The sequence below is a fragment of the Enhydra lutris genome, unplaced genomic scaffold, assembly GCF_002288905.1.
Source record: "Enhydra lutris kenyoni isolate GAN:26980312 unplaced genomic scaffold, ASM228890v2 scaffoldscaffold36, whole genome shotgun sequence".
Taxonomy (NCBI): domain Eukaryota; kingdom Metazoa; phylum Chordata; class Mammalia; order Carnivora; family Mustelidae; genus Enhydra; species Enhydra lutris.
Window position 1 is genome coordinate 6009132 of NW_019154120.1, and position 25966 is coordinate 6035097.

Below are 25966 nucleotides of genomic sequence, written 5' to 3' on the forward strand. Positions count from 1 at the left end.
TGCCGGGCGACGCGCGCGGCGATGTCGGGCGCGGGACGTGCGGATCCGAGGCGCGGCGCGGTGAGGGGCACCCGGCGTGCGGGTTCTGGGCGCCGCGCGAGGCACCGGGGTGCGCGGCACGGGGCGTACCCGGAGCGGGCGCCGGCCGTCGCGGGAAAGGGGCAGGGCGGGGCGGCGCGGTTATTGGCCAGGCGCGGGGAGAAGGGCTGCGCTCCGAGTCTCCTCCCGCCAGCTCCCGCTCATCTTCTTTAAGCAGAACAACTTCGCGGACAGCGCTGCTCGCTCATCATGGATGTTCCAGGTAACCAAAACGCAAGCCTGTCCTCCACGATCAGCACGTTAATTGCATTCATGCATATATTTTAATGAGGACCTTGGAGAATCTGCGTTCTGGAGAGGGCGAAAGAGAGAGAATATCGATATCCATGTGTACGGGGTTGGGGGGAGGCTGGCTACTCCCGGAACAACTTCTCTTGTTGGATAGACTGTTGGAGGAGTTGTACGGAGGCTGTGGGCGGTGAGGGGAGCGGCTTCTTTGCTTTTTCTTTCTCCGACTGGGTATTGAAATGACCTGTCTAGTTTGGTGGCAGAAGAGAGGGTCGGGGAAAGTGCGAACGCGCGCTCAAGTTAGCAGAAAGCTACAGGGCTGCCTCCAGGCCGGAAAGGGCTGGGGGTCCAGGGACAAAAGCTGCCCAACAGGCCAAGCTTGGGACGCTCACAGCCGTGCAATCCTCTGGTCCTGCGCCAGAGCGGGCGATCAGAGCGGCTCCTCCAAAGGAGCTCGCTGCGGGCTGCGGGGACGGTGGAAGTGGGTGTTTGGTTTTAGAGTCTGTCTTCTATATCTTTTCCTCTTAATCTTACTCACCCTAAGGAGCTTCCTTGGGATTTGTTTTTGGGCGGAAAATGGATCTTTAGTAAGTGGACTGCTTAAAAATATATTTCTATATCCAGGATGGATGAACAGAGGACGCAGGGGAAAGCAGAGAAAGGAAAAAGGTTTCTTGGTCTGGTTTCAAGAACATGCCACTGAAATGAGGGCGATAAACCTTTCGTACTTTCTCTCTTTGCCTGCATCTTTGCCCTTCTCCGCCTTTGCAGAATGGGCCCTGGGGGTGGCGTTGACGGCGTCTCTGAGGTCACCGACCATGTCTTAGGGCCGAGGCCCTGCAGAACCTCGGGCCCCTACCGGATCGCACCTCTGGCGCGCGCCGCCCAGGAGCCCCGAGGGACGCACTGCCCCGGGGCGCCGGGGCGTTCCTCGGACCTGTTGTGCCAATCCGGGAAGGGGTGGCTGTGTGCGGTACTAAGAGGGTGGCCTCCATGGAAAGGGGCCCTTGCGCTGCAGGCACCTGCTCCCCGTGCCCCTCTCCCCCACCTCCAGGTTCACCTCTCAGTCTAAGGGTTCGGGTTCTTTGCCCTGACAGGTCCGCTGGCGCCTTTCTTCTGAGGACGACCCTGGCCTTGACCATCAGAGCAGGGGACCGAGGCCAAAGGAGGCTTCCCCAGGCCCCGCGCAGTCCTGCGCGCCCTCCCGGGCTCCTCCGGCCCCTGTCCAACGTCGCCCTCGCGCGCCGCCCCCACCAGCTCGGATGCGGGCGCCCGGCCGGGGCCCCCGCGCGCCGCCGCTGACCATGCCCGGGCGCCGGGGGGCGCTGCGCGAGCCGGCTGGCTGCGGCTCCTGCCTGGGGGTGGCGCTGGCCCTGCTGCTGCTGCTGCCTGCCGGCCGCCCGGTGCGGGCGCAGAACGACACGGAGCCCATTGTGCTGGAGGGCAAGTGCCTGGTGGTGTGCGATTCGAGCCCGTCGGCGGACGGCGCGGTCACCTCCTCCCTGGGCATCTCCGTGCGCTCCGGCAGCGCCAAGGTGGCCTTCTCCGCCACGCGGAGCACCAACCACGAGCCGTCCGAGATGAGCAACCGCACCATGACCATCTACTTCGACCAGGTCAGCCGGCCGGCCTGCCGGCCGCCTCGCCTCCCGCCCGGGGTGGAGAGGGCGGGGGCCTGGGCGCGTGGGCTGGGGACTTCCAGGCGCTCCCCGCCTCTCTGCTCTGCCCTGCCCTTCTCCTTTCTCCCTTTCCGAGTAAGCGCTCCTTACCATTTCCCTTTTCTCACATTGTAGCTTTTTTATCACTAGCAGCTCGGTTGGCACTTGGATGACTGAGTTCTTTAAAACTAAGGGATCTGAAATGAATTCCCCGAAAGGAGCCTGCGCATCTTACTTTTCGCTGCGTCGGGGGCTGTCGTTTGTGGTGGATAGGCTTCGGTCATCCAGGTGGCCAGCTTGGGGACTGAGTGCGTGGAAAACACACCCCAAAAGGGGAGTCTCCAAAGGTCTCAGCCAAGGATCAGCAAATATGTGCCTACTGCTTAGTTTGAAATGGACTGGGGAGAGGACGCTTATCTTCAAGAAAAATAAGTCGCAAAGAGTGTGGGGGGCAATAACAGGGATGGTTATATAAATTCAAAACAAAGTAGAGTGCGGTTATGTAGATGGAATAGATAGTAAATACAACATATATACCGTAATGTACAAATATATACAACACATAAATATTCTATGTAGTGTGGTCATATAGATTTAAAAAATATAAGGATCAATGACTTAAGTTAACCCAAGCCACTAAACTTCTCTCCCTTGGCTCAAAGCAGAGGGTTCAGTAAATGATCAGACCTTGGCAATCTCTTCTCTGGGTTTTTGGGCTCAGATTGGAGGTTGTGACTTTCCTCTTGGGCCCTCCTGTCTTGGTTTCTGTTGTTCTTCAGAAACAAGTTGAAAACATTAGAGTGGTTCCCAGACTTTACCTGCTCAGTCCCTTCCTTTTGCCAACATGCTTCCCACTAAAACAGAATCCTGGGCTCTCTGGCCACACTTAACTGATTTCCCTCCTGTTAACCAATCCTTAAACCTCAGTGTGAGTGTGAACCTACACACACCATTGCCCGTGTGTAGGCTAGAGGATTGATTCAATTTAATCCTTGCTAAGGATTATCTACTTGAGTTTTTAGGGTTTGGAGGTGATCTCCCTTTCATCTGTTTTTAAACAGTTTTTTTTTTTTTTAAATAAAACTAGTGGTTTTAATTATTGCCAGATAAAGCAGACACCCATCAATGGGTATTTGCTAAGTTCTTCATGTGTTATCATTAGTTACGTCCCATCATTTCACTTGGGTATCAGGAGAACCCTGTGATGTGGGAGCAAGATAAACTGTAGGGCAAGATAAGATTCTAATTTTATAGATGAGCTAACCATGGCAGGGAGGGTAAAATGCTGTTCCCTGCTTCCCAAGTTAGGGAGTCAGTGAAACCTGCTCTTCTGGGCTCCTTCTGGGTGTTCTTTCGTTGACAGCAGGGCCCTACATTTACCAGTTTCCGGCATTTAAAACCAATGGAAAAGAGTTGAGGTAGTTGAGTTGGAAGAAACAGTTCCGAGGGCTTGGATGGAGAATGCTTTATTCTTCTTTAAAGCATCGTGAGGCAGACTGAGAGCCCAGGCTGGAAGAGACGGAGAGCAGGCATTGTGCAGCTCACGGTCTCGAACAATAGAGCCCCAAGTGTCTGTGTGAGCCCTGCCAGCGAGGGGGACTGAAGCAGTGCCCTGAGCTCCTCGAAGAAGCTAGTGCAAGCTTATTTCCCGAGTGGCGACCGTGGTTGTCACGGGCAGATCGCACATCGCTGTGGGGACTGCGTGTCATTCATCTACGATGAGTGTGCGAGGAGTAAACAGCAAGAGTCATTCGGCTGAAATTTATTTTCTGAGCAGAAGACAGGATTCCTAACCTAGGGTTCTGTTGTTGCTGGCTGTTTGCTTTAAAAGCCCAGAACACCAAGGGGGCCATTTTATTATTGTAATCGAGTTGTGCATTCGTGTGTGAGTAGAGGTGGGGACAAGATCCAGACAGGGTGACCGAATTCTGTCTTAAACTCCTGGTAGGGACTTGGGTCTTCATGAGGGATCGATCGCTCACTCTGCAGATTCTGCCTGTGACACTAGCGCCCTGATCCCCTCCCATTTGAGAAAAAGCCTCTGCAGGGTCATGTGACCTCACATGCTCTGGCTAATTTGTCATTAGTCTTCTCAGGCTCCTGTAGTTTGAGCTCAGGGTATCCAACTGCTGTTTCCACACCCTTCATTTAATCAAGCTTATCTGCATGACATCAGAGCTCAGCCAAGGGAGCAAACACAGTACTCAGAGGAAGGTGAAGGAAACAGGTGCGGCCAGTGCTTATCCACCCAAGTCTTCCCCTCACCTCCTGTGTGCTCCCAGGGAGGGGGCCAGGGGCCAGGGACACAGGGGACAAGCTTGAGCTGATGTAAGTTATTTCCCTGAATTGGCCCCTTAGCTATGGTCTCCTTCTCCCCATTCAGCCTGGCGTGGCGCCCTATTTGTGAAAGTAAACTTCACGTGGAAACCTCCGGAATCCTATAAACCTCTGAACAGATTCGATTCCATTTGTTTACGGGACCTCATTGTCTTCTATTCTTTTTTCTCTGCCTTGCCCCCAACGTGCACAATTTGCACCCATTTTTTCAATGCAGACATAAAATACACTTTTCAACACCTTTATTAATTACAGTCCATTAGGATTCTTCTCAAATCCCTTCCAGGTGTAGGCTATTTTACCACCAGCCTCCCCCCTCCTCCTCCCCCTCCGCCCTCCAGCCTCCCCTCCCCCTACCCCCCCACTCACTCCCATCCCTCTATATGCCCCCTCCCAGTGGGGGGCAGATTTGGCGTGCTGCCTGGGGTGCTTCATGGCCGTGGTTTTGCCGGTCTAAGTAAGAGACGCTGAGGAGGGGTTTGCTCTGTTTGTGCTGTATTCCCTCTTCTTTTTCAGGTATTAGTAAATATTGGCAACCATTTCGATCTTGCCTCCAGTATATTTGTAGCACCGAGAAAAGGGATTTATAGCTTCAGCTTCCACGTGGTCAAAGTGTACAACAGACAGACCATCCAGGTGGGTAGGTCTGAGGCGGTGTGGACGCTTTCCGCTTCGGAGGACTGCTGCCCCATGGCTGCAGGTCCTGTGTGTCCTCTGGGCATCTGGGCCCAGCAGGGAGCACGCTGACCTTGGGGCCTCCAGCCCAGAAGCCACTGCATCTTCCGGGCCAGGCCCTTGGGATGGCTCCGTGGAAAGGGCAGGGAGATGTGGGGGGATCAGAGAGCAAACGTGTGCCCGTGGGGTCCTGCAGGTCCGCTGAGCTCTACCCTCTGCACTGCAGGTCAGTTTAATGCAGAACGGCTACCCGGTGATCTCAGCCTTTGCAGGAGACCAGGACGTGACCAGAGAAGCTGCCAGCAACGGTGTCCTACTGCTGATGGAAAGGGAGGACAAAGTGCATCTCAAACTGGAGAGGGGGAACCTCATGGGAGGCTGGAAGTACTCCACGTTCTCGGGCTTCTTGGTTTTCCCTCTATAAACACAGAGTCCCCAGTCGGTGGGGAAGTTGCGATCTGGACACTGGACTCCACCCTTCCTCAACACCCTGAACTTGCCAGAATAGGACCACTAATTTCCCACTTCCATCAGACGGTTGAAGTAGAAGAATGATTTCCTTCCAAATCTCCAGTATTTTCTTTGACTATAGACCATTCCTTGGGAACCTGGCTTCTAATTAGTTTTAGACGACAAGGTCTGAAGGAGAAATGAAATTATTGATTTGAGCGATTTGTACCTGTGATTGTAAAGTCAATATTGGATCTTATTGTGGGGACTATTGGCTTTTCCTCTTTTGTTTGTTCCTTGTATTGTTGCCCCCACACGAGGAGTGCCGCTGACCCCAGGATGGATGGCAGGTTTCAGGCAGAGCTCAGAGCAGGAGCCCTGCAAATCACCACCTGCTGGAGAGTCCCTGAGATGTGTTCTTTGTGTGTGTGTGTGTTCAGCCTTAAGAAAAAGAATGGCTTCACTTTCATTCTGTATTTTCCCCCGGGTGGACGGGAGGCCTCGGGAGGGGGAAGGGGACATTGTGAATCTGTCAAGAAGTGCTTTATCCGGAGAAGCAAATTTTGCAGGATTGGACTGTGACTTTTGCTTTGTGGTGTGTGTGTGTGTGTGTGTGTGTGTGTGTTTGTTTATATTTTGTTTTTGTTTTTTCCTGGAAAAGTTTTACTTTTCTTTCCACATTCACCTCTCCCTCCTTACCCCGACTCCTATTTTATTTTGTGCTGGGATGGGGGAGAGAAATGTATGTTGAATTCCTGAACGAGACCAAACAAAACAACACAAAGCATACCTATGTATCTTGTTTTGGTTGAGACCAAACCAAGCAGAAGGTACGTGTATATCAAAGTACAAATAACAGATGGACGATTCTGTTTCTTCTCTCCAAGAGATTCTCTCAGATGCACCTTTAGAACTAACAAGTTGGGATTTTCTTGTTTCTTGTTTCTTTTTCTTTTTTTTTTAACGCTCTGGAATACTTTAAAAACTTGATGCTCCTGGGTGGCCTGAATCATGTCAGATGAGGACGGAAGCTGGAATGACCAAGTCTCCTGAACACATGCTTCCGTGGCCCAGTGTGCCTGGGTCTTCCCAGCAGCCCGTCCTCATCTATCTGCATCCACGTCTGTGCCGGCACCCCAGCCTCAGGTGCTCCAAAGCCAACAGGATGAGTCAGTCTCCCTCAGGATCCTCCTCTGATCGGCGAAGGAAAGAGGCGTGTTCACACTCCCTTCAAACACCTGGCGAGAAGCCACCTACAAGTCACGCTTACAAGTATTGGCAGAGGCACCCTGGGAGCAGTGGTGCAAATCCTTCTTGTCTTGGCCCCTTGTACAACAATAGGATCACAATGCAGCTGGGAGCCGATGGGTGCAGGAGTCCTATGCCAAGGAAACGTTACTAAATCCCAAAGCAATCGAAGAAGAGACCTCACAGCGGATGTTAATTTGTCCTTTGTGTCACAATGTAACCAAAATATTGATGATAAAAAGTCATAATTTAAGATTCAGAATAAATGGGTTTGATGTCTGGCTTGTTCTTCTCCCTTCACATCGTCTCCCAACTCCTACAAGGTGTGGAAGTAAAAAGCCAAGGACCAAGGACTCCGGGAAAGGAGATCCACACCGTGCCTCTTGAAAACATACACTCAGATGCACACTCCTGTTTGCAGACCTAGCGATGGGTCTAGGTGGAAATTGCACACTTAAATACACTTCAATTTATATATGTGTATATATATATATATATATATATATATATATATATATGTATTTTTCACACGAAAAGATTTTGGGGGTAGATACGTGAAAAAGACAGCATTAAAAATGCTTTATGGATAGGCAATCTGCTTTGATCACATACAATCATTGATGTGGTACAAGTTCCAACCCAATATTTCAATCAGAGAACATGGATATAAAAGAAACTGACATTTCAACATAGCATCAATTTTTTCTAAGACACGTGAGCATGGGGCAGCATTGGTTTCCGTTTTCATATAAGAAACTCAGTAAGGATCATAGAAGTGAAAAAAAAAATCCAGTTTGATGAAGAGTCTAAGGTGTTACTGGCCTTAGGTGGACACCGTAATAAGGTACAGAATTTAATTTGACTTAAAATGATGTTATATTTTGTTAAGAAAAGAAAAATCAAGAAACATCAACCAAAATGCATTTGGGTATTTTGCCTCTGTGATTAGGAGACACACGTCTAAGTATGAGCATTGTTCGTTAACGCTGATAATGCAAACAGTAGGATGCTAGCAAATGTTTTTCTTCTGTGTTTTACTGCCCTTAGTGAATTAGTCCTTACGTCCCTCATCTTTTAAACCTTCCGTTCAATTTCAAACAAGCGGCAAGCTTCATTAGGTGACAATATCTATCGCCCTTTCAGAGGTTGAAAAATAGATGCATACGTGTTATTTTTCTCGCTTACTACTATGTAATGCACATACTTGCTTGTATTTACAGCTTTACTACGTACAGGTTGTTATTTGGTTATGCCGTCTAATAAATAAGTTATTAAATTGATCAGTCTAAAAATAAGCATATTTCAGGAGTTTATTTTGTATGAGGGAAAAAGCTTCATCCTGTTTATTCCACTCCTGCTATTATTTAATTAATTAGTTAATTAATTAATATCTTGAGCTGGATGCCAAAAACTACACTAGGAAGAAGCCACAACAGTAGTTTTTCTGAAGTTGCTTCGCCGCCCATGGCTGAGGCTGCCCGAGTTCTGTCCGGATAAGGATCTTTGAGGGAGAGGATGCTCCTGTGCCTGGTTTACAAAAATATGTAGGTCAGAGCAAAATTTGAAATGTATTTTCCTTTAATTGGGGGATGGAAGTGACACGTCTGGGATATGCGCGGTCTGATTTGAGCATCCCGACCTCTCAGCTTCGGTTTTCCCATCTGTGGTGTGAGGGCAGGCACCCCCACATCTGCCCAACACACAAGGCTACTGTGAGATCACACAGATGAGCCAGGCACCGGGATCACAAGAGCTGTTATGTGGCAGGGAGGGTGTTTTCTGGAAAGTCGAGTTTTTCCACGTGCAGGTCATTAAAATGGACATCTGACAGAGGATACTCTTATGCGATACTAAATTTCCATATTCCCCACTAGCTTATTAAAACTGTAGCACTTGGGAAGTTTAATTTGATTTTTAAGAATGATGGTAATATGAACATGTCAAAATCTGTGCATTTTCGTAGTAACTCAATTCTTAATTATGTTCTTTGACTGTCCTGTGTGGCTCACGCCTACCTTTCCATTCCAGGATGTGATACCAACATTTTATAAGAATATACAACTGTAATATTTTTAACACAAGGAAAGACTGAGTTATCAATATTTTAGCATTATGATAGTGAGTTGATCTAGCTGATAAATGTTAATCCTACTAAACTGTAAATGCTTTTTAAGACAACACTATTTTTTAACTTAAAATATATTCTAATTTGAAACACAGCCCTGCTTCAACTCTAGGTCCTAAGAAATTGTGCTTACTACCTGTTTCTGAGCCCTTTTTGCATCCTAATATTTTTGATCTATGTACTCATGTATAATGAAATTATTTACCTTTTTAAAGTTTGTGATTACTAGGGCTGCTCAGAGCAAGGCGAGAAAGCCTGTCAGATATTGGCATAAACACTCATGGAATCCTGTAGAGGTTACATATTTATTTGTTTGGAAAAAAAATGTTTTCAGCAAAATCTAGTGATATCAAACTTCAGAAAGGTTAGAAAGGACACATAAAAGCAAACCAAACCCTTTGCTGAATCCTTAATTTTATTCATACTATTTCACTGATATCGTATCAAGGACCTTGATACCAAGTCACATACACAGCAACTGTTACCTGTATATCCTTTGCCTTGTAAATACATGAACATATTCACCTGATCTTTATCAGTGAATAAGACAAAATACATAGATTGGCTGCATTCTCCTGGAATCTGGAAATAGGTAAGAGGAGAATTTGTTGAATCACTTTATACAAGCAAAACTAAAAGCATGGGCTTTTTTTTTTTTAGCATGCCTCATATAGCAAAAGGAGCAAAGAATGTTCTGTCAATTTACGTCCCCATGATTTTGCAATCTTTTATAAGGAAATAAATATTGCAATAAGATAATGTTGCTGTAAATAAATAGTTAATGTTTATATTTCTACAGCATAGGAAGTATGTAATAATCTAGTGCACATGAATGAAAGGCTGTGACATATTTAAGGTTGTGTAAATGAATGATGGCACTCCTAGAAGCAGGTTACATTGAATCATTCTGAAGGTTTTCTGTGCACTCTGTAAAAACACTTGTAAAAAAGATAAAACTAGATTAACCATAGAACTACAATGAGATTTTGCCCTTTTACCTTGCTTATGTAGGAATTCATTTTGTCAATGGGACTCTGTTTCTAAAGTTGACAATTTGCTACTAAAATGGCAGATTATAAACATAATTAACATGTAAGATCAACGCCTATCGATGCATTCTCATAAGACTCTTAAAGTTAATTTTCTTGGCATTTAAGAAGCAAGCTCACCAAATATACTTAAGTAAGGTAAAATATAATTTCCATTTTGGTTTTTATCATTTTATGATTTTTGTGCTCAGAATCTTTATTCTTTTGAAAACACTATGAAGATATTAGCTGATGATGGTCATGTTCACTAATCAAGTATGTTTCTGTATTTGGCTAGCCTCTTAAAACTCAATTTTTGCAGTTGGAGTTCACCAAATGGTGTATTACTGCCTTTGCAGATGGAAAGCTACAATTCATTCACATTTAGATATTTTAAATGTCTCTATGTTACATAGCTATCAATGATGGGATTGGTCAGACCCAGTCCTCACCCATCCTTTCAAAAAAAGAAGAAAGGTCTTTTCAAAATTCCTTTAAAGTAGATCCAATGAATATAAACTTTTAAAAATAACGTTCTCTATATGAATTTGTATAATAACGTTACACCAAAATCTGAATTCTAAGTAAATGAGCTTTCTTTCCATTCCCAAACCCAGTAGGGTAACTTGAAATTTGTAAGGGCAAAAGCCGTGTGATTTTACCTCCCACAGATAATAGGAGCTCTGTTTTATCTTCCTAAGTGGATTTTGCTGTGGATTTCCATCACCAGAATCACCTAAGTGTCTATAGCATCATAAATCATCATCTGTATCAGCTCGCCCACATACACTCACTGTGTAGTGTAAATGAGCTCCCTGACAACTTAATTTGGAAAAGAAATCTTCATTCCCTCTTCTTAATGCCCACGGCAGGACTCCCCGGGGTTAGAATGCTGCTTTGCACTGGAGCTATCCTAACAGAATGGAAGCCACTTATTAATGAGCCACTACCATCGCCTGCAACCTGACTAGCTATGGCTGACTTTTTTATTATCGTGCCATCGTATTTTTCAGGAGTCCTGATTTCTCCTTTTGAATTTGTTTCAGGTGGCCAAACAAAATAACACCAAACAAAAACCTTGCTTGAGTTGGAGAATGTTGGCAATATATTGGGCTGTGAAACTCCTGAGTGTTTTTGCTTAAGTCTGTTTGCTTGCTTTATTCATCTTAAAATGCTTCCATACATCTCTTATGCTCTCAAAGTCCTGTCGGATATAAAATATCTTAACATTTCCTTGACTTCATACTATAAATGAGCATTTATTGTGAGTCTGGGTGTTTTTTCTAGGAAACTGACTTAAGATAAGAATAATATTTAAAATACAGCCAAGTTAATGGGGAAAATTGGCAAATATTCTAAATCCCTCATTTCCAATGTTTTTTACAGTGTTTTGCATGGATCTTAAAGATTCCTATTAGCTTTAAAATTAACACTAAAATCAATATTTATCTTTGAATTGCTAATATATCTTTTATTTTTTTAATAATCAGGTAACCATTAGATCATAAATGAAATACTTTTAGTGAGAAGTCTATTGCCGAATAAAGTAAATGAAAATGTGATACCTATTTTTTTTTCATATTCCCAAATACCATGTTGGGATGTCATGGCATAATTTTGTTCTGGAACTGTATGCTATCAGTGGAGAAAGCAATTACATCATTTAAGAAATTCATTCTTTTGAGATCAGGGTGTAGATGTTTCCTTCTCATTCCATAACATTCACACATTGCTGCTTAGGGGCCTGATCGTGCGCTCACGGATGATGATAGAAAATAAAGACACACTTATTATGTGCCAAGAGTTTAACCCATTTTTGTTAAAAACATAGCCTGGAGGGTATCCAGGTAAAGTCATGGTAAACTCATGGGTGGACTGGGTGTGTGTAGGAGGAACCTTAGAAATTTGAATGCAAGTTTACTAAAGTGAATAACTTAATTTACATTTTCACACACAAAACAGAGAATGTTATCTGGGTGTTGACATTGAATACTGAACACCCATTAATCTTCCAACTAAAAGGTTCCCGGTGACCTCTCCTCCCACCCTGAATATGGTTGGGTATTTGGCAGACATATGGCAGACTAGAGCTCATAAACAAACCTTGAAAGTATTAAAGTGGGATGGGACAGATATGGGGAATTTCCATTGTTTTAACATATGAGGGTTAAGATACAATAGCCATTTTCTTACAGTTTTATTTTGGTTTGCTTTGTGCGGTGAATTGCTTGAGAAGACAGAAGGCATGCTAGAATTAGTCGGATCCTTAGAAGACAAATCTAAAGCAAGATAAAAATAAGGCATGATGTGAAGTCCATTCTGAACAGAACTGGATGAAGGGCCAAACCCAGCATTTTGGCTTATTTTACGAGATATTTACTTAACAAATACAGACCTAACTTAAGACATGCAAAAAATAAATAAAATTGCACTGATTGAAAACATGAATTCTGCATGTTTAATTATATAACCACAAACACATGTGTGTTTGGGGGTGTGTGGAAGTTGAATATAAATGAGTATTTAGAGTCAAAACTTACCCCTGTCAAAACGCCTTCCCTGTGCCTCTAGCTTCCCCAGCCCTGAAACCCTGCTTTCCTAAAAGGAGAGGTGACAGAGCCACGTACCTTTGCTTGGGTACATATCTCAATTCTTTGGTGTGTTTCATGTTTTATTTCTCGTATTCAATCTTAGGAATGTATTTCTCCAGAAGGTAGATACTACATCTGGTCTCCCTGACAGAGATTGAGAACTGTTGAGAGTAATGAAGCCATCTGGTGCTACAAACCCAACGGAAAGCTATGATAGGTGGATCATGGTCCAATCTACTCTTCATCCATGGCATCCGAATTACCTTGGCACAAAGGAGTGACAAGGGGCTGGATTTTCAACAAGATTGTCACATCTCCCCAATCATTTAGCAGGCAAAAGGCATGCATGCATCAGACTGTGATAATTAGGGAAGACAGATTCTCCCCTAAGGCCCGTTACTTTGGATACTTAATTTTTCTTTTCTTTCTTTCTTCTTCTTTTTTTTTTTAATGTCTCAAATTGTACTGCACCAGTGGATACCACGCAATATTGTATCTTACCAATTTCTGAGTTTGTTCTTACCAATTTCTGAGTTTGTTCACTGGAAGAAATTATTTACTATAATAAACTTCCCTTTTTATCTCAGTGAAGACTTGAAATGAACATAAGTTTATTTTGTTATATTTTTTCCCCCAGAATTGTAGAAACATTTGTTTCAGGAAAAAGTCCCCAATAGATGGTGCTGCTGCTGTGATTTAAACCACTGAATAATTAGTATGCAAAAAAGCTCAAGAGAGAGAGGCCTCTGGGAATTCCCTGACATCAAGTTATAGAAAGACAAAAATGTGGCTTTAGTTTTGCTAAATGCAAATTGTCATCATTGTATAATATGAAAACTAGCAAGATATTTTTTGATGTTTTGAGGTCAAGAAATTACTTTTTATCTCCATTGTTCATATTGCAAATATCTTGGAAACATAACCACAAACAAAATTGAGGGTTTCAAAGAAGTGAACTGAATGGCCTTCCAAGTTTCTATGCCCTTCCCCACAATTCTTCAAGGATCTATTAGTTAAAGCTCTAATGTGGAGATTATAGTACAAATGAAAAATGGAGTCCCTTCATATTTATGGGGGAAGATTACAAATGCAGGAATCCTACTGGTAGAAGGATGTCATCACAGCTGTTAATGATAAACCTTAATGCACCCACCCTTTGCTCATGCCATGCACCGTGTGGAGTGCTTTATAGTTAGCTTTCCATGTAATCGTCATGATAGTCTACAAAGTAGGCACTATCATTACCACCATTTTACAGGTGATGGAGAATAAGGTTTAAAGCAATTTCATGATGTGGTCAAGACCTCAGAGCAGGTAAGTCACAGAGGTAGGAATCTGACCATGGGCCTTCCAACTTCAGGACCTAGTCCCTATCCATGGCGTTACACCACATCTCAGAGTGAGCTAAAGTAGGAAAAGGATTTCTTGAATAAGATATCTACATATACGATGATGAATCAAAAGTGGTTGCATCATAGTCATTTCAATAAAACTCTTTGTTTAAAAAAACAGGACATTTTAGCTTTGTACTTTGCAAACATAAACGCTGCTTGATTATAATCCTAAGAGAAAAGTTACCACAGCTGCTGTAAATTTACTGACCCTGTGGTATCAGAAACAGGAAAGTTTGTTCTCTCGCTGTTTTCATGCAGAAAATGATAATGTCATCATTTCTTCCCTTTGGTTTTCTTGTTGAAAGTTTCTGCAAAGACAGGACTTAAAATGCACAAACATATTATTACAAATTGCTCAATTTCCCAACAATATTGTATATTTTACAATGGTCACAGATCACTCTCTAGAGTTCTAGAGTAAAACGTGAGAAATCATGTGCACGAAGTAAATAAACTCTGCATGAATTGAGCGTCTTGCCTTCAAGCTTCTTATGAAGGTTCCAGCCTGACCTCTGGAGAGAGAGAAATCGCTCAGAACCTAAAGTCAGGGAGTTTAAGCGATTAGATCTCTTGCCCTAAAAGCATAATTAGCTTTAAAATTAGTTTATAAAATTAAAATTAAAACTAATTAGACAGAATCGAAGTAGATTTTAGAAATTTTGTAAATGTAATCTGGTTGGATTAAGTATTTTTACTATATTCTAATCTGAGGAAAATATATTTTAGGAGGTAGGTAGTAATGAGGCAAAACAAAATATGTCACCAAATGTTCTTCTGAGATTTTATTTTCAGTATCTCCCATTTTATCTTTTATGTAATTTTATATTATATGAATAGAAAATATTGATTTACATCAAGTACTTATTCACATATATTATGTATTTTATTGGTTTTGTTTTTAACATTTTATTTTATTATTATTTTTTAAATTAAATTTAATTTCTTTTCCAGTGTTCCAAAATTCATTGTTTATGCACCACACCCAGTGCTCCATGCAATACATGCCCTCCTTAATACCCACCACCAGGCTCACCCATCCACCGACACCCCTGCCCTCCAAAACCCTCAGTTTGTTTCTCAGAGTCCACAGTCTCTCATGGGTTGTCTCCCCCTCCAATTTCCCCCAACTCACTTCTCCTCTCCATCTCCCAATGTCCTCCATGTTATTCCTTATGCTCCACAAGTAAGTGAAACCATATGATAATTGACTCTCTCTGCTTGACTTATTTCACTCAGCATAATCTCCTCCAGTCCTGTTCATGTTGATACAAAAGTTGGGTATTCATCCTTTCTGATGGAGGCATCATACTCCATTGTATATATGGACCATATCTTTTTTTATCCATTCGTCCATTGAAGGGCATCTTGGCTTTTTCTAGTTTGGCGACTGTGGCCATTGCTGCTATGAACATTGGGGTACAGATGGCCCTTCTTTTCACTACATCTGTATCTTTGGGGTAAATACTCTGTAGTGCAATTGCAGGGTCATAGGGAAGCTCTATTTATAATTTCTTAAGGAATCTCCACACTGTTTTTCAAAGTGGCTGCACCAACTTGCATTCCCACCAAATATTAGAAGCGACACATTCCAATTCAAAAAGGTAAGGCAAAATGTACCTTTTAACACCTTTGTATTATTTTATAATAAGCCTCTTGGTTTTGGTGAATACTGAAGTGTGTTAAAAGGTGGTTATCTATTGTGTAATAGTATTTGGGTTCTTTTCTGGGCTCTACCACCAGATAGAAAACCTCAAAAGACCCTCCATTACTTAATACAACAGAAAATAAGGTAGATTAGCTAGAAGCATAATAATTACATACAGGGATGTTTTACTTCCCCATGAGATAAGGAATTTATAAATTCCTGATATATATAAATAAAATTTCAAACAAACATAAAATATATGTAGATTTTGATAATGTGAGGTTTTAAAATCAAACATATTGAGAATTTTCTATTGATAACTTGAGAAGGTTTCATGCAGATTAAGTCTTACGAAGTTAGGCTTATTGGCCTGTAAGAGTTAATGTAACTTTATAACGGCAGCACGGAAAACCATGGAGCAGTGGTTTATTGATGGTGTTTTGGGGTCATAGAAGTTTATCCTGCCAATCCTGGTGGTAATCCCCTTAGTTAGAGAAAAGATAAGAGTTCCACTAACATAACGCATCAGGTCGGGCTGTAGCCACAGCAGGTGAGGAAACGCCCCATGCTGCTACATTCAGGTTCTCTAGCGGGTGGTGACGCTTTTCTTCCTGAATCTTTTGGGAAAGTGCATCCTCTTCAGAGCACTAGCTTTCACTCCAAGGACATACATTTTGGAATTAAAACAACTCCCGTTAGAAATGTATGGAAACAATACCAGGACCTATTGACAGGGATGATTGATAATATGTACATGTGAATAAGACGGATAGATAGATGATAGATAGATAGATGATAGATAAATGATATATATCAAGCATGGTAATAAAACAAACAAAAGTAACCCCATATATTTAACTTTTTTTTAGGTTTTTGCTTTTGTGATACTTGCCTGACGTGCACATGCTATAAAAGGAGTTAATGAAAATAACTCGAGATGACGTCTAGTTTTGTTTACTGTTATCACACGTTTACCTGAAAATATCTCCAACATCTTTTTGGTAACTTACAACCTTAGAGTTAAGTCTTAGATATCTGTTCCTAATATCTGAGTAAGAGAACCTGCTGAAACATTCATCATGAAGCCTACATTTAAGTTTTTATTATTCTTTGGCCTTCTTATTGTCATATGGCAGAGAGAAGCTAAATATACTTGAGTCTGTGAATAAACGTGCTCTTTTTGCCACATTGAAAAGTTACAGTACAAGGAAGCATATACCTATAAAATTGTGACATGTACGTTCCTAAAATTTGGCAGTCTGCTACAGAATTCATAGCTGTTTATTCCCTGGTTTTCTCTGGAAGGAAGTAAAGGTACTAATAGTTAAATATTACAATCAATATGTGAACATAAAACTATGGGAAATAAAAAGGGTGAAGGGAAACAACACTGTACACAAAATATGTACAGTATGAGGGATGTAGTTCTGGTATGCGGAAAGAGTACTTTTGCTCCAAAGTAAAAGGTGAAAATAAAGGACAAAAACTGAATGTGTAAGAAAGTTACAGGCAGTCTGGGAAAAAGGAGTCTTGAAAAAGGAATCTTATCTAGTGATAGCAAACCTGGATAAGAATAAGTGGTTTTATTTATAAGGTTTTCTTTTTAACAGTTTTAGTATTAATAGTACATAAATGCAAAACTAGAATTTGGCTTTTTCTCTGTTAAAACAACAAAGGATTCTTTGATTATTGATCTCTCAATAAGAAATTACTAATCCTTAGAGTTTTTGTTGTCATTTGTTACGTTTTTTAGTAATCCCCTAGGAAACCAAAAATCTTGTCTTATCTATGCTTTACGTTGATTTCATTATGTTCTCGATGACTTAAGAGACGTGAATCTTCTCACTTTTTAATGAGTTAAGTTTTTGACTTGTTTTGTTTTCTTACCATCATATCACTTTTCACACTTACTTTTGAATCAACTTGTTACTTTTGCTAAATAGGTAGCTATCTTTTTTTTTTTCCCTTAGGTCCAGGATCTTATTTGTTCAATTAATTTTATTTATGTAAATTTTGACTTTTTTTTTTTAATATTTTGCCTTCCCAAATCAAATTCTAAATGAAATCTTTATAATCTCAAACTGGCTCTGAGATTTCTCAGAGGCAAAAATCCCAAAAGGATTTGTCTTCTCATCTTTGCAAAAAGAGTAATTAAATTTATTTGATATGTTCAACTGCCTGATAATTCTTATCAAATAGGAAGAGATGCTTAAGCTTCCCTAGGTTACATATGTATGGGTAAGTATAATTAATATAAATATTTCAGAAACTATATGAAGTTCTGAGAAAGTTGCCCATGCCTTTGCTGTCCGTATGTCCTGGTATAATGTTATCAGTCATAATTCTGGTTGTTATTTAAAAATGTTATATGCCACGGAAATAACTAAATTCTTTGTCTAATGAATTCTCACCAGATCTTTAACCATAGTCTTAAGTTTAAGACTTTTGTCACCCACAGGTAAGTTTTAGTTTATTCTGATTCTTTTCTGAAAGTCTTGCCATCAGCTGCAGACCCAGATGCTTTGTCTTCAATAAAAAGGAACTGTTTCAGAGACCTGTGGATAAAACTATGACAGATACTCTGGGGTATAGACTTCTTATGACTTTGCTTAAACATACTTCAGACCATACCACTGGACTGAGTAAGGAATTCCAGTGCTCTGATGGAGAAGCAGAAAATTTCATAAATGTGTGTAACCCAAGATCAAGCAGAACAAGAATTAATCACATGGGACTGAATTAACTGATGAAGAGTGATTTTATATATATATATATATATATATATATATAAGATATATATATAAAATATTTATATATAGTTTTGTGTGGAACAGAGCTGGTTCTTTCATGCTCTGTTTTCTGGATATAAGGAATCCCTTTTGCTTTTCTCTTAAGCTATCTATAACTCATAACAATTTAATAGATTATACTTTTGAAAGCGAAACATTTGAAATGTACCATTTATTTTTTCTCCTTGCTTGATGCCTCCAGAATTTGGAAACTTTTATGGGATGTTCTCATTTTCATGGCAATAGAATTATTTGCATAATTTCCATAGGGATCCATTCTCTTTATAACAGGACATAATTAGAAAAAAGTGGTCATATAACCACGGCTTTGACTGACCTGTCATATTTGAGAATGATGTCTATGGAATCAGCTATGACCAGAAAGCTTAATGGAACTAAGATTGACTTGAAGGAGCCCATCCTTACAAAGTCCTTTTGGAAAAACCATCCTGGTGTCTGGCTTCTGGGGTTCCTATCCTTACTGGTGAGGATGGAAATTCACTTCCTGGCAGGCCCAGGAATTGAGGATATCTTGGGGACTCAAGAAGAGAGGAATTCACTTAAATCTGTAGGTACTGCAGGTGAAGGTGACGTTGGGTTCTTGGCTTGGCTTTCTATCCAAGAGAAGCTTCCAGAAAGCGGCAATCCCCCAGCAAATTTCCAGCAATGCAAATTTGAAAATCCTTATAGGTTATTTGTCATTCTTGTTACACTTATGCAAATCTAACGATACCAGACTTACACGTGTAAACTTTGGTGATCTTTGGCCAAAAACAGGGGAGAGGGCTGAGGGTGGAGGATGGACTCGGTGACAGATTGGGATCAGCTCCAGATGTGGGTGACAAGAAATATAAGGGCACGCATGACAGGATTAGGGAAATCAGGGATGCGATGTGATTTCTATCTTGGTAAAATCTATTCTTCTTAGTGAAAATCTTTTACACTTCAGATATTGTTAAGCTCTGATTTGAAACAGAGGCATCTATAATAGGTGACAAATCTGTTTATAGTGTGACTTTCAGGGAGCTGGGGAGGGGATGCTTTCTCTCTGCTTTCCTCCATAAGGCATTCCAAGTGAACAAATTTTACCTGTCAAGACTGGTCCACTTTAAATTAATACGTATGGTTAGTGGGTTTTGTTATTTTGCATCTAACTAAACAGGATTTTAGGTTCAAAACGTAAAACTGAATCTGCTACAATACCGACTTAATATTCCTTGTCAAATCGAATTTGGTGCTTGAACCACTGATTCATGGTGCTGATTGTGATTCCCAATCCTGGAACCAGGGAACTGTAAAATATCATGACCTAGATTTCCAGAAAACCCCTGCTAACATATCCAGGAGACATACGGAGGACACCGTTCATTTACAGCATCCCAATGCTCTTTAGATCTTAATTGTAATAGTCATGCCTGTGGGTTTTCTTCATGTTTGTTGGATTCTGAAACTTGCTTCAGACTCTACCTAGAAGACGTTAACATAAAAGCAAAGTGTTAACCCTCAACAGGTTTCTTTCGCTGGCATCTCTATTAGAACTCACACTCAGAGGCTAATCGGTATCACGAATGAAAATGAGGAGGGTTTATTAAAAGCTTGTCATGTACCAGGTGCCATTCAAAGTGTTTCCCACATTTTATATCTTGTCACGAGCCAGGTTCTGTCATGTTCTCCAGTTGATTGCAGGGAAGACTGAAGCAGAGGTTAGTCAGAGAGCACTGCTGGCCATCCCAGCCAAGGGCAGTCCAGACTCGCTGGCTCAGGATTCACACCATTATGGATCATGGCACCAGCCCGTGCTGGGAGCTGACCTCACGACAATTTCAGTCATGGCTGACAGCTCCTTTCTCTAATTGATTATTGTGGCCAGATGCTTATCTTGCAGAAGTTTTCCTTTTTGCTCCATCAATCAATTATTCATTACATTTGTAAGTTAAATGTATCTGAGGTTAACATTTATTTATGAATTTAATAATATTTTTTGGCCAAGTATAAAATGCCAAATTAAATAATAGCACTGAAGTCCTTAATTTGATGGCGTAATATATTTGCCAGTCAGACTCAAAAAGTTTACTGATTTACGTATTAGGGTTGATTGCTGGGGTAAGATGATGAAACAGTCACAATGCATGAAGCAAGCGGTTTGGGGGGATTTGGCTAAGCAGAGAGGTAACGGCCACTCTGTACAGGGAGTGTTAGAACACTGAGAGGCATAGGGACCCACAACAGAGATAAGCTGGAGGGACAATTGTTCTTGCTGCAGGGGAGGTTTCATGGGAAGGTGATGTGTGAGCTCCTGTGAGGTTTGAGAGGAATGGGGAAGATTTAATCAGCACAGCCTCCCCAAGGAGGGGCGCTGGAGAAGACAGGAAGTTAGAGGAAAAAGCCCACGAGACAGGAAGAGGAATTTGGAATTGAACTCAAAGGTGAAAGCTTTACAGTTTTAAGCATGAAATGTGATGATCAAATCTAAGTCACTCTCATGAGGCTGTGGCAACATGAATATAAAAGCTTAGAGTTTGGAGAAACTGAATGTTGACATTTCACATTTACTGAGTCCCTTTGTCCCTTGTAAAAATGCACGCAGCCGTGTCATAGCTGAACACGGCTTACTCGTGCAGGTGTAAAAGACATGCCCAATATCCACTCGCTTGGTTCCAGCTGTCATAATTTCCCACCTGCAGCATATGTAGCTTTCAAAGAAAAAAACAGCAGTATCACAAAAAATGCAACTTCAGTCCGATTTCTAAGACAATTTGGAGGACAAAGCATCAGCCATGTTTTTCCCAAACAAATACATGTGTTACATTTTTGGTGGTCATATTTTGGCTCCTGTTTGGTTTTTGTTGATCTTTAAAAACTTGGAGAATATTTAACTTTTTTCCATATTTTTATTAAAACATAATTTTATGTAGTAAACACCATCCTTCTAAGTTACAGTTCTGAGGATCTAGATACAATTACGGAGTCTAAATTCCACCAGCCCCATAGTCAAGACACAGAACAGTGTCATCACGGCCATGGATTTCCATATGTCTCTCACATGCGGGCTTTCCTTCCATGCCCAACATTTAGAACCCACTGATCTTTGCAGCTTTGTTGTTGTGCCTTTTCTAAGCTATCATATAAATGGAATCTTACGACGTGTACTTTCCTGGCTCTGGCTTCTTCCACCTCATGTAATATATTTAAGATTTTATATTTTTATGTCTATCTGTATTCACTCCTTCTAATTGCTGAACAGTGCTCTATTTTTCAGCAATTACCGACAGAGCCACTGTAAACATTCGTGATCAGGTTTTGCTTAAATGAGGTTTTCCTTACGTTTGGGTAAATACCTAGGACTGTGATGGCTCATACTTTTGGTATTATATTTAAGAAATGTTGCCTTCTCCTTTTGATTCTTCTAGGTTGTTTCTAGTTTATATTTTTCACTTAGGAGTAAAAGTTGTGCTCTAGACAGCTAGACCACATGGGCTTTCAAGAGTCAGTTGTTAAAACCATAAACTTTTGTGAATTTCCTGATGATATTATTAACTGAAGAAAAGCCAGGTCAGTGTTAATTTTACCATGAAAATCAACAAATGCAAAAATGTAAAGCTTTCCCCCCTACACCCCACAAAGTTGGTTGTTATACAATTACAAAGAGTACCTTCTATGATCCATGTTACATTAATTTTTGAACAAGGTGTAGGAAGAGATAGATGCTTATTTTGCTGCATATGGATATCTATAAATTCCTGCAGCATTTGTTGAAAAGATCATGTTTTCTCCATTGAATGTTTTTGGTACCGTGTTGAAAATCAGCTGACTATGTTCCTGTGAGTCTGCTAGAATCATTTCTGTTTCATTCATCTGCATGTCTGAAATGTCTGGCTGACTACAGCTCTACACCAGGTGCAGAAATGGAGAAGTGTGAATCATTACAATTCTTTCTGTCTTCCTTTTCAAAATCCTTTGACTGTTATAAATCCTATTTTTCCTTTCAATCCTAGCTTTAGCTTCATGGACCTTTAAACTCAATGCATATGCATGTTAAAGATTAGTATGTCATCCTGGAAAATTACTCTTTTGTATGTAATGTCTATCTTTGTCCCAGGCCCTGATACTTGTTCAGAAGATCAGTTTCATATTAGGATAGCTACCCCAGCTCTATTTTGATCAGTGTTGGAAGATAGCATATAATTTTCTTTTCTCTTAGTTTTAACCCATGTATGCCTTTACATAAAGTGTATTTTTTTTTTTGTAGACAGTCTACAGTTGACACATTTCCCACTCCCTCCTTGATAAACTTACTATTTTTCTCTTAATTAGTGATTTTAGACCATTGACATTAATGGCATTATTAATATAGTTGACATAGATCTATCATTTCCCATACTGTTTTATATATATTTTATGTTTGCTTCTTTTTTTCATCCATTTCTACTTTTGTTTTGGATTACTTTTATGATATCATTTTATCTTTACTTTTAGGATAATATTTATAACTCTTTTAAAAATCACTTTTAGTAGGGCACCTGGGTAGCTCAGTGGGTTAAGCCTCTGCCTTTGGCTCAGGTCATGATCTTAGGGTTCTGGGATCGAGCCCCGCATCAGGCTTTCTGTTCAGCAGGGAGCCCGCTTCCCCCTCTCTCTCTGCCTGCCTCTCTGGCTTCTTGTGATCTCTCTATCTGTCAGATAAATAAATAAAATCTTTTAAAAAAAATTGCTTTTAGTGATGTCCCTATGATTTAAAGTATGCACCTTTATTAATCAAGCTACTTTCAAATAATTTACATGTAGTTTAAAGACCTTGCCACACTATACTCACAATTCCTCCCTGCCATTTATTTATTTATTTATTTGTGATTTGTGTCATATATTTTACTTGTACATACATTACAAACACAAAATATGGTTGCCCTTTTTACTTTGGACAGTTAAATCATCTTTTAGAGTAATCTATAATAAGAAAGAATACATTTCAAATCCACTCTAACTTATTCAGTTTCTGGCACTCATTTGTTTGTGTAGATTCATGTTTTCATCTGGTTTTCTATTTCTTCTGCATTCAAATTTTTCTTTAAAAATCCTTGTGGTGCAGGTCATTGGTAATAAATTCTCTTTTTATATCTTAGGCACAGAGACTTTATTTCTTCTTGATTTGGGAAGGATCCTGTCACTGGCTGTAGAATTTGGGTTGTTGGGCTTTTATAATTTCCCAGCACTTCAAACTTGCTTACCTGGGCTTATTATGAGAAGTCTGTACTTGTTGTCTGTGTTCCCTTATTTGTAATGTATTTTCATCTTCATTGACCTGTAAGATTTTCCCTTGGCTTTTCTTTTTAGCAATATACCTTTGATAAATCCAGGTGTACATTTTATTTTTCTTGCTTGACATTTCCTGGGCTATTTGAATCTGTACTTTTGTGTCTATTAATTTTGGAAAATACTTGGGTATTGTTTTTTCAAATACTTCTTTGTCCCCATCTCTCTCTCTCTCTCTCTTTTCTCTTCAGGGGGATCCAACTTCATATATTTTAGTCTTTTGGTTTCCCACATATGCGTGCATGTGTATGTGTGTGTTCACTTTTTTCTTCTTATGTTTTAACTTTAGGTAATGTTTATCAATCTATTTTCAAATTCTTGATTCTTATCTTGACTAAGCTGAACCAGATGAGCCTATAGTAAACATTTTTTTCCTGTTTTATTTCTAGAAATTTCATTTGTTTTCTTTCTCATAGTTTCTGTCTCTCTGATGAAATTGCCCTTAGACTCTTTTGTGTTTTCCCTTGTTTCTGTTAAAGTTTTTTACATATTAGCTATACATTTTAAAATTTCCTTTCTGATAATTCTAAGATCTCTGTCATACCTGAGCCTGATTGTATTGATTATTTTGTCTATTTACATGGGTTTGTTTTTCTTTTCCTTGATTTTTATTTTTATTTATTTATTTATTTATTTTTATTCTTGCATCATAAAATTTGGTGAATTCTATCATCCTGTGTAGGATGATAGAAAGTCAGGTAAATATCTTTTAAGCCTGGAAATTTGCAGGTCTTTCTTCTGTTAGGGCTTTTTGGCAGAGTATTCAGTTAGCCTTATCAGGAGTTGAGCTACAGGTGAGGTTTCTTATTGCCGTCGTTATTCTGAGAAGACTATATGCTTCAAATTCCTCCAGCACTAATTGTATTTAGAGTAAGGTATTTTGTCAGAAGATTTGTTTCTCAATATTAACTTCACTTTCAGTGTTAGGTCTTCACTTTTTGCTGTGCTTTGGAAAGAGTCTCTCTCTATACTACTAACTTCATTGATAACATGCTTTAACTTGTAACTTGGTACTCTTCAACTTGGTAAGAGGGAATTGGGGAGATCATGTCCTAATATTCTTTTTTTTTTTCTTTTTATAATAGAAAGCTTTTTTTTTTTTTAAGATTTTATTTATTTGACAGAGAAAGATACAGAGAGAGAGGGAACAGAAGTAGGGAGAATGGGAGAGGGGGAAGCAGGCTTCCCACCGAGCAGGGAGCCCGATGTGGGGTTTGATTCTAGGACCCTGGGACCAGAAACCGAGCCAAAGGCAGACACTTAACAAATGAGCCACCCAGGCACCCCATGACCTGATGTTCTGATTGGGCTGCAGTTTGCAGCAGGCATTGTGTCCCCGAGTCCCAGGGGTGATATATGGGGACTCTCTTTATTGTCCCCTCCCATAGCACAAGAAATTTAGGTAATGTTATAATATTTGGCTAAGTGCCAGAATGTGTAGGAATTGAAAGAAAATTCTAATATGTTCTGCTGAACAGTTTATGAATGATTTTACTAAGAAAAGGAAATCTGGAGATTTTTTGAAAAGAAAAATGAAAATATGTCAAACACTTTGGAGGAAAGGAAGAGAAAATTTGTTCTGGAGTTACTGCCTAGCTGGAAAGCAAATAAACTATTTAATATTTATATTATTACCGTTGTAATAAGATAAAAGTAACCAGATGTGAGAGCCTTTCTGTTTATATGTTTGGTTAAAGACAAGGTGATTAAATTCTAAAATACTCAATGTTAGTGATTTTTTGACTCAGACTTATATTAATACCATTTTTTCTTTATCCTTATCTTATCATCGTGGGAAAGTCCTCAAACTCAAGATATGGCACTGGGGACTGTCATTCTCATTGTTTTTTCATTGTTGTGAGATAGTGGCTTGTTACATAAATGAGCTGAAGATGGCCCTCTGTATATCAGTTTCCAGGCTTTTTTTGGTAACTTCACAGGAGGCTGACACCCATTAGCTCAAAAGCCCACAGGGTCCAAATCCAAAATTTTACACATTCTATCATTTTCATACTAGTCCAAGAAAGCAGATATTTTGCCATTTCGTTGCCTATCTGCTCCACACAGCCTGTGAAAATACACTCAGCATCTAGTGGCCATGGATAGAATAATCTTGTGACTTTAAGACACAAGCAGTGGTCCTTCAGAGTATGTATGGGGAGACTCCCCACCACACTGCTGAGTGACACCAGCTGGACTCAAACCTGGTCTTTGATTTTCTCCTCCCACAAGTTCCCTTGCCCCTTCTACCCTGGATGGAGGCCTCCTTGCCATAAGCCCCTGCCCAGTTCCATCCTGTGAGGGACCACCTTTCTCATGCAACCCTGTTCAAGTACCACCTAACAAAATGGGTGTTACTGCCTCTCACCATCTTATCTTCTCCCTTGAT

The 25966-nt window shown here is 40.6% G+C and overlaps 1 protein-coding gene across 1 annotated transcript; it reads left to right on the plus strand.

Annotated features, from left to right (window-relative positions):
- Positions 1 to 1589: 1589 nt before the first annotated feature.
- On the plus strand, positions 1590 to 6046 carry LOC111154291 (cerebellin 2 precursor). The gene is made up of 3 exons (XM_022513796.1): positions 1590 to 1943; positions 4839 to 4958; positions 5224 to 6046. Exons 1-3 carry the CDS (start codon positions 1590 to 1592, stop codon positions 5419 to 5421), a joined length of 672 nt encoding a protein of 223 aa, XP_022369504.1. The 3' UTR covers positions 5422 to 6046.
- Positions 6047 to 25966: the final 19920 nt, after the last annotated feature.

Bases quoted from the DNA above. Each gene is read 5' to 3' on its own strand.
- LOC111154291 (XM_022513796.1), top strand. From the start codon at position 1,590: ATGCGGGCGCCCGGCCGGGGCCCCCGCGCGCCGCCGCTGACCATGCCC. The intron at 1,944-4,838 runs GTCAGCCGGCCG...CTTCTTTTTCAG, and splicing joins TGACCATCTACTTCGACCAG to GTATTAGTAAATATTGGCAA. The intron at 4,959-5,223 runs GTGGGTAGGTCT...TCTGCACTGCAG, and splicing joins ACAACAGACAGACCATCCAG to GTCAGTTTAATGCAGAACGG.